The sequence below is a fragment of the Cyclopterus lumpus genome, chromosome 17 (assembly GCF_009769545.1).
Source record: "Cyclopterus lumpus isolate fCycLum1 chromosome 17, fCycLum1.pri, whole genome shotgun sequence".
Taxonomy (NCBI): Eukaryota; Metazoa; Chordata; class Actinopteri; order Perciformes; family Cyclopteridae; genus Cyclopterus; species Cyclopterus lumpus.
The window spans coordinates 13,055,192-13,063,155 of NC_046982.1; the positions used below are offsets into that span (position 1 = coordinate 13,055,192).

Sequence of the window (7,964 nt, forward strand, 5' to 3'; positions counted from 1 at the left end):
AGGGGACAAATAAATCAGCCCCATCACTCCTTCAACTCTCCTATCGGATTCCATTCACACAGCACACGTAAATTAGTACCATAGGCTATTAAATTAACCACATTTAAATAAACCAGTATTTAGTTTTTAGATTATAATTAAAAACTACATTGTAATATCAGCTAGCTAAATAGTGTTATTTGTAACAGCATGCAAACGAAATGGGGTGTCCAGGTCAATAACATTACATATGGAGACAGGAATGATGTGTACACTCATAAGCATTCAGTAATAAAGTGCATTTGGTGGAATAGGGGGCAGAAGTTCATGTTGAAAGTCAATTTATCTGCGGTTCATTGCTTTCTTTGGCCTTCCAGCTCTACACCTTGCCCCCCCCCCCCCCCCCCCCCCCCCCTCTCCCTTCCCACCCTTTAATCCCCCCATTCCATCAAATCGTGCCACTCCCAATCATTACCCCACCCCAAACCCCTGTAAAACACTCATGGATACTACAAAACACTCACACACCCACCAACACGGAAAATAAACATCCTGACATGCACAGACATTTTTTTACATCTGACTCAAATCAAAAGCATTTGACTTAAAATCGCACCCTTCTACTTGCACAGTGTTTGAACTGTGGAGCCCTAATATAAAAAAAGGCAAAGAGAAGTTTCAAGGTGTGGAGCATAACATTATTCACATGTGAGCCGATGACATAATAGCAAAACACATTTAACAACATGAAAACAATGAGTATCACTCAGAAAGAAAGGCATTTCCTGAGGCCAAGATGAATGTGTCATCAGGCCTGACACATCTCTGCATAGCATCAATAACATTGTTGTTGTTTGTTAAACTGTGTATCCATCTGCAAAACACCCAAGCAGCTCTACACACTGGGAGCTATCAGCATCATCTCTACATTCACTTTCACCTAGAAGAGCCAAGTGAGACTGTTTGAAAAGAACCAGGACGTCAGGGCATCAAACACACAAGTCTCTGTTTAGCCAAACGCACGCCATCTTGCTCACAGAATGGCCGTCATTCTTTTCAACCGCAGAGAGGCTTCCACTCAAGATCTATTTGAAGACAACACTGCGAAAATGAGCAGCTTTTGCTCCTCTAGCACCACGCCCTCAAACTCAGCCAATCAGAAAGCTACAGCATTGGAGCAGCACCACCAGCAGCAGCCCCCCTGGACCTCCAGACTATGTTTTAACACAGTTTACATGTCAACAGCCATTTATCATTTGACAAATATTACCAATGAATAGTTATTTTCTGAAAAGGTTTAAAGGTTTTAAATATTTATGGGTGCGAAATGCAGATAAATTATGAATGAATACGAGGAGTCAATAGTCCAGCTCTATTATAAAATGATGCATTTATTACCTCACATTTTGTACCTCAAAGCAATGTTGTATGAATCTTGAAATGCGATTAAAAACGTAATGCCCCAGATGTCTCAATGTAATCATTTCATTGTTTAAAAAATAAATAAATACAGCCAAAATGCACCGTGTTAATTACTCTTTAGAGAGTTCAGAGTTGCTCAGCAAGAGGAGAAACACCTGCTCGCAGCAGTTGTTCGTGCTGTTGGGTCCTCCAGAGTCAGCGCTGCATCCTCCATCCTGCTATCTTCCTCTAAAGATGACTGAAGCCACCAACAGGCTGCAGCTGGACATGGGAGGAAGTTGCAATACTTTGGCATGTTTATTGTAGATCTTGTCAGTGCTGTTATCATTAACAGATGTCTTGTATACACCAACTATCCTTCAACATGCTACATATTGAGGGATTTCCTTTAAATCTGCAAGCACATGTCATTGTTATTTGAGCAGATAGAATAAGGAGGGCATAATAGGTGAAGCAAGTTACTTTATTCTTACTCAACAGCTCCGCTGTTCAGTTTTAGTCCCAAGCTGGTAGAGATTCATTACTACTGCTGGCCTAAAGCCTAACCTGTCATTATTGCCCAATGAAATAATATGTCAGGAAAAACAAATAGCTGTAATGATTTTTTCTTTGAAAATGTCAAACCACAGTCCATGCGTGGTACACATTCCTGTAGATGAATCACATTTTGTGATGAAAATGGATGCCATGTGTGATTATGCAGTTTTAATCTCGCTAGTGTTGCTTTCATTAACCGTTTATCCTTCCCTTAGGTCCCGCAGTTTTTTTGCTGTGGGTGTGTAGATGTTTTGGTTGAAGGCCATTTACTCAGTGGCAAGTAGCGGAAATATCTGTTTATATTAGATGGAAAGTGGTTCTACTTTTATTGCTGTTGTAAACATTTTAAGCATATTTTGTGGGCTCCGAGTATAAAAAAGATACCAAGAAATGACGATATAAATACAAAGTGTTTGGAAATGCTCTCCAAATCTTTCTCTCTGCTCTTGTAATTGTCACTATTGATGACATTCTTGCATATATTGTACTGCATTGCATCCAAATGTTTGCGGGCCTAAAACTCTTTGATGTGAGGGTCATGTACTTCTGTTATTCCTGTGTTTAGCTTTAAAATAGGAATTGCTCAAAATACAAAGTGTTGAAGTCATTTCTCTCCCCAGCTGTAGTAAATACCATAAGTCACAGTCAAACTAAAACATGTGCTCCACTTGGCAATTTAAAACCCAAAAAGGAAAAAGGTTATTTTTTCACTCACAACAATACAACAGTCCCCCCAGACAATCCATCAGCCACGTAGTTCTGTGACCTGCATTTGATCGCCTCTGAACCAGGATAACTCAAGCTGACTTCTGTGTTGCCTCCACACGCCTGCAGCCATAGTATAAACTCCAAGAGGTGGTGTTGCCTCATTGGAACTGTGGAGGAAGTTGCGTAAGTTATGTTGTCTGGCCTTTTCTAGGATTTGTGTTAACAAGCATTTAGTCTTCATGCAAACATAACCCAGGAAGAGCATTACTTTTCCTGTCTAATATAACTGCTGCTCAGGAGAAAATATAGCACATTCAACTTAAGATAACTTACATCTAAAGTTGAATCCAGTGTCTGGCTTTTCAGCATGGGTGAAGAGCGAACCTTCCACCAGACATACTGTAGGACCAGCATATACCTCAAACAATTATTGTTCTTCAATTTCCTGCACATGAAAAGCTTTTCTCCCAAATACAATACTGTATGTATTGCTGTCATCGCGTGAGAACCCTCTGACTCCACTTTTGGTGTATTTAATGTTCTGACTTGCAAAGTTCCTGCTCAGATACTCAAACACTGTTGTGTATTATTAAAAATGATTTTCAGTGTGTCGAAGGAGTTGTCATGAATAGCTGTTGTTAGTGTTTCTGAATAAACCACATGCCCTAAACCCGCCTTCTTTACCCTCACCCAGTTAGTGATATCCATGAGTGCATTTCAATAGTAACAACAACAACAGAGCTTTTTCACAGCAGACATTTTGACTTTTGAGAGGAAAATCCAAGGTTTAACTAATATAATAATTAGCTAAATTTGGCCTTTCTTCCTTTTATGTATCTAAGAAAGCCATGTCACTGAGTCAGTATGAATGGGCCCTGGATCAGATACGAGAGAGGAATGCAGCTGCAATTAATGATATCAACGACGCAAGTGCTTTACCTGCTATGACATGCCAAACAAGTTTATCCTTGGAATCAAGTCAAAAGGTATTCCCTTCTGTTAAATGCAAGATTTATTGTGACTGTGTAAGCTCCAGCTCGACTAATTTGTCCATTAGTGGAGTACAATTCATTGGTATGACGTTTGCATGTCAATACTAAACTACTTTGTTTTTGAGTGTTGATTCATTATAATAATCTCTAAACCAAGTGTTCCAGACCTCTAACATTCTGCTCTGATCTGATTCTTTCAGACACTCAACTTACTTTGTTGTTGTGCTCAAAGACGACTCTGAAAGAAGTTTCCCCGGTTGGAATACCTACCGAGCCACTCACAGTTTAGTAGGTGGGACAGAAATTGAGGACACCTCTTTCCTGTGCCACAGCTTAAAGAAATCGATCCTATATCATGATCATATTGAACATAAAAGTGAAAAAGTGAAAGTGAAAAAGCAACTCAGTTTGGTACTCAGATAGCGATAACTCTATGGTTCTAATAAGGAAATTGTTCCTATGACGACACTTCACAACATGTTTCACACCATGTTTTTCCTGGTGACTTATTTCAGTGTAATTTCCAATGCTAGCAGGCACAAAACAATTTAAAATGACCTCCATTGTATTGGGATGGAGGCAGAAATCCAAGTGGCAGATATCTGAAAATCAGACAAATCTAAACCCAAACTTTCTGCATGGCTACACACAGGGTTAGGTGAGAAAATAGTATTATTGTTATGATTGTCAATCTGAATTTGGATGGAACCACCATATAAAAATATAAAAACAGTACATTTGTTGGGGACGGTTATAGTTGCAGATTACCACACAGTGCTGTCACACCAGTCACGTCCCTGCTGATGTCTGCGGCCGGCCAGAGGGATCAAAGTGTCTGTTCACAAGCCGTGTTGTGTAAGCTTATGTCATCACTGCTGAGCTGCTTTATAATAGATGATTTCAGAACCTCACTTAGGGGACCAGCGTTATCAAGGAAGTTTTAGATATTAGGCTGAAAAAGGTGTTGTGTCGTTTCTCATCTGCCACATGGTTTATTTGTAATTTGATCGTTAACTTTCCTCACAGGGATCCCCTTGTTAAAGTAGTTTATTTCTTTATTAACGCCATCTCGCATTTGAAGAGTTTTATAATTGTATTTATGTATTCATTTATTTGAAATACGATCCGAGTGCAGAATATTTGACACCCAAAGATTGATAGTTTAGGAGAAATGATGAACATCCATACCTCTGAAATTATGTTTATTCAGCAGTCAATATAGAATGTTAGATAAAACATTTTTTGGCACAGTTGCTTAATGATAATAAGCTGTCCCGTTTCTGTGTGGTAATCTAAATAAATATGCAAGACCATAATTTACTTCCGAAATAAATACAATATAAACTACAATAAAGATGCACCGCATCCACGCCCCAGACTGCATCTCCTCAGGAAAAACAAAACAAAAACATACTTTATTGTACTTCAGGCAAACAGTTTCGATGGGTTCAACCAAATAAAGATGGTCAAAGGTGAAAAAGATGCTTCATAATTCACTCAAACAGCTTATTTTCCCCTAAAATTCTACCAGGCAAAACAACGAGGAGGCATTCGACGCGCCAATAGAAGGCTGCACTGTCTGTGGGCTTCTGATTGTAGGTTTCATGGATGGGTGCAAACACATTTCCAGATCTAGACTCTACGTCATAGTTTTCTGTCGGCGAGAAAAAAACATGCCACTACACATCACTAAAACCATTTTTCTCTTTCACACTTGAGCCTCAGATTAGCTAAAAGTGTAAACATTCATAAATTACACCCAGAGACAGTATTAAAGAGGTTATATCACATGGAACTTGAGACAGTAGATGTATATGTTTGAGATATCGTCATGCGGGTTGAATAGACTCTGTGTGTTTTGGCATATCTTTAAGGAACATCATTCCAGAGGATTATGGGCAATTACAATAATGGGTTATTTGGGGAAAGTATAAAAAGACTCAAAATGACAATTTCTTTGTGTGTGATAAGTTATTCTTTGCAGAGCAGATGCGATCCATTTTCATCTTCTATGACCTAAGTGACAAAGTATTTATGTGTTTTGAAACATCGTTAATCAACACAACATCAATATACACAATAATTAAAGGTGGGTGTCAAACCTGGAGCTATAGAAAAGGATTTTCTTTCCTCGTCAAATTCTTATCAATGACACTTACTCTTTTACCTGTGTAATAACACTGCAAGCAGTAACAGCAATACAAGCACGGAGACAGGTCACAGAGTCATGACCCCTGATAACAGCAACTTAACACACCTTTAAGTCCACATACTTTCTGGAGACAGCTGATCACTTGACATCGCTTTAGGGTCAACGGGCCAATAGTCTGGCAGATCCGAAAGTAAACATAGATTAATTATAGGAATTTTGTTTTATTTATGGCTTTGAAATGTATTTTGAAACACTTTCTTTGCCTGGAAGGTGAATATACTGTCACCATTCTTATCATGTGAACTACAAGAATTGGATTTCCTGAAGTGAAATCGCATGGATACAAAGTGTAGTAACAGCAATAGTCTAGTCCCTCATGGCTCATCTATCGCATGTAGCCTACTACTACTCAAATGTAATATCACAAACATAACGTTGCTACATTGTTGTTGCACCACAGTTTACAGTGTTACTAGACAGATAGAAAAGAAAAGAAAAACATTTTGATATGAACAGTCATTTTCTGTGTCTCTTTACGTGGCATCTGCATACACACATGGCTTCCATGGGATTCGGCTCCAATTTGCATTGACAGACGGCTAAAATGAGTCAAGTCTACCTGTCACCAAAAGGCCGCTGTGGAGCAGCCTGAAACATATTCCCATCCTTTTCTCTCTTTCTCAAGTTTATATTCCATAGTTTGTCTTTCAACAGCATTCATGTTCAACTCTTCCAACAGAGGCAGAGAGCAGCATGAACAAGTCCATTTCTCTGGGTCATGCACACCCACAGTTCTTCGCCGAGACATTTTGTATCGTGTGATAGCGGCTCTTGTTGTCCAGGAAGGAAAAGTCTTTTTCGAAAGCGGTGGGTCGGCAGCAGGGTCTGTTGCTCACCTTGTCCTTGCGACCCTTCTTCCTGAAGCCAATCCGCATCATGTGCTCCATGGTGATGTCGTAGTTGTGCCGGTGGGCCAAGCATTTGCCGCTGCAGTAGCGCAGCATCAATGTCTCGTCGCTCTCGTAGCCGAGACCCAGTTCACTCACGGTCAGCTCCAGCTCCCTCAGTGAGCAGGGCTTAGGCCTCCGGGCTCTTTTAGTCCTTCGGGCCTGGTTCTCCCCCAGGCGCTTCCTTCTCTTCCTGTCGAGCAAGGTTTCCACCACATGCTGAAGCTCGCCCTCGGTGAAGCTCTGTAACATCATGGAAACTGGAGGAAAATAGAGAGGTGAGACAGGGTTGATCTGACTTCGTGACAATAATCAGTAGTGCTTACTGGAGTTCGCAGGATAAAAACAGCCGTTCATTTTCATGTCACAAACTAGTCTCATCACTATCAGCAATCAAGAGTTAGAATTCTTGCCACTCAATGAGGCTGTGTGAAGCCAAAGGGAACCAGCAGGCACACCTTCCTCTCCTGGAGGTTAGGATGGTTCAGAGCCAGTAAACTATGAGGTGTTAATTGACTGAAGGTTATTGTGAGACATTACAACCTGCTCTGTAAACAACAAAGTCAGGTACTAAGTGTCCTGTCTTAACCCCAGGCGCCCTTTCACACGACACCTTATCTCAGACCAGACAAGGAAGGAAGACAATAACAGTTTATCTTACATTCTGAGAGGAGAGAGTTCATCTCGTCCACTGAGCGAATTCTCCGATGAGGACCACCCATCTGCCGGGACAGCACTGTCAATTCGGCTGACGACGGGGATGGCGTTGAGGTCTTGGATGATGATCGCGAGGTTGACGTTGGTCTTGTAGAGGATGAAGACAAGTACGGGTATTTTGTCTTTGGTTTGAACTTTCCGATAGTGGCCGTGTTTTTAACGAGGAGGATGGACAGGGCTGCGCCACAGAGCATGAAGGCAAAAGTAGCACCTTTCCATAACTTCATCTTAGAACGTGGAGGTGCATTGAAACTCTGTTGGCGGAGGTTAAACAGACAAACATCAGACATGTTCAAACAGTCACACCTTCAATCATGTAAACACTATTCTCAACTTGTCACATTAAAGCACAGAGAACAAAGCAAAAAGTGTTATCTTCCGTGCCATCACCTTTCTTTGACCTTCCCGTGGATCCACTTCTCTCACCACGGCTTTTATTTTACCACAAGTTTACTTTTTCTGATTCTGCTGTCAGCTCATTTTCACTCTAAGTGGGTCCATGATCCGCAA

General features: G+C 40.7%; 1 protein-coding gene across 1 annotated transcript; it reads right to left on the reverse strand.

Annotated features, from left to right (window-relative positions):
• Positions 1–6,566: 6,566 nt before the first annotated feature.
• On the reverse strand, positions 6,567–7,681 carry LOC117746347 (neurturin). The gene is made up of 2 exons (XM_034555409.1): positions 7,399–7,681; positions 6,567–6,997 (listed from the first exon to the last, which is right to left on the reverse strand). Exons 1-2 carry the CDS (start codon positions 7,679–7,681, stop codon positions 6,567–6,569), a joined length of 714 nt encoding a protein of 237 aa, XP_034411300.1.
• Between the last annotated feature and the right edge of the window lie 283 nt (positions 7,682–7,964).

Excerpts from the sequence above, each read along its gene's own strand:
- LOC117746347 (XM_034555409.1), bottom strand. The coding sequence starts at position 7,681 with ATGAAGTTATGGAAAGGTGCTACTTTTGCCTTCATGCTCTGTGGCGCA. Across the intron at positions 6,998-7,398 it reads GAACTCTCTCCTCTCAGAAT|TTTCCATGATGTTACAGAGC; the intron begins GTAAGATAAACT and ends ATTTTCCTCCAG.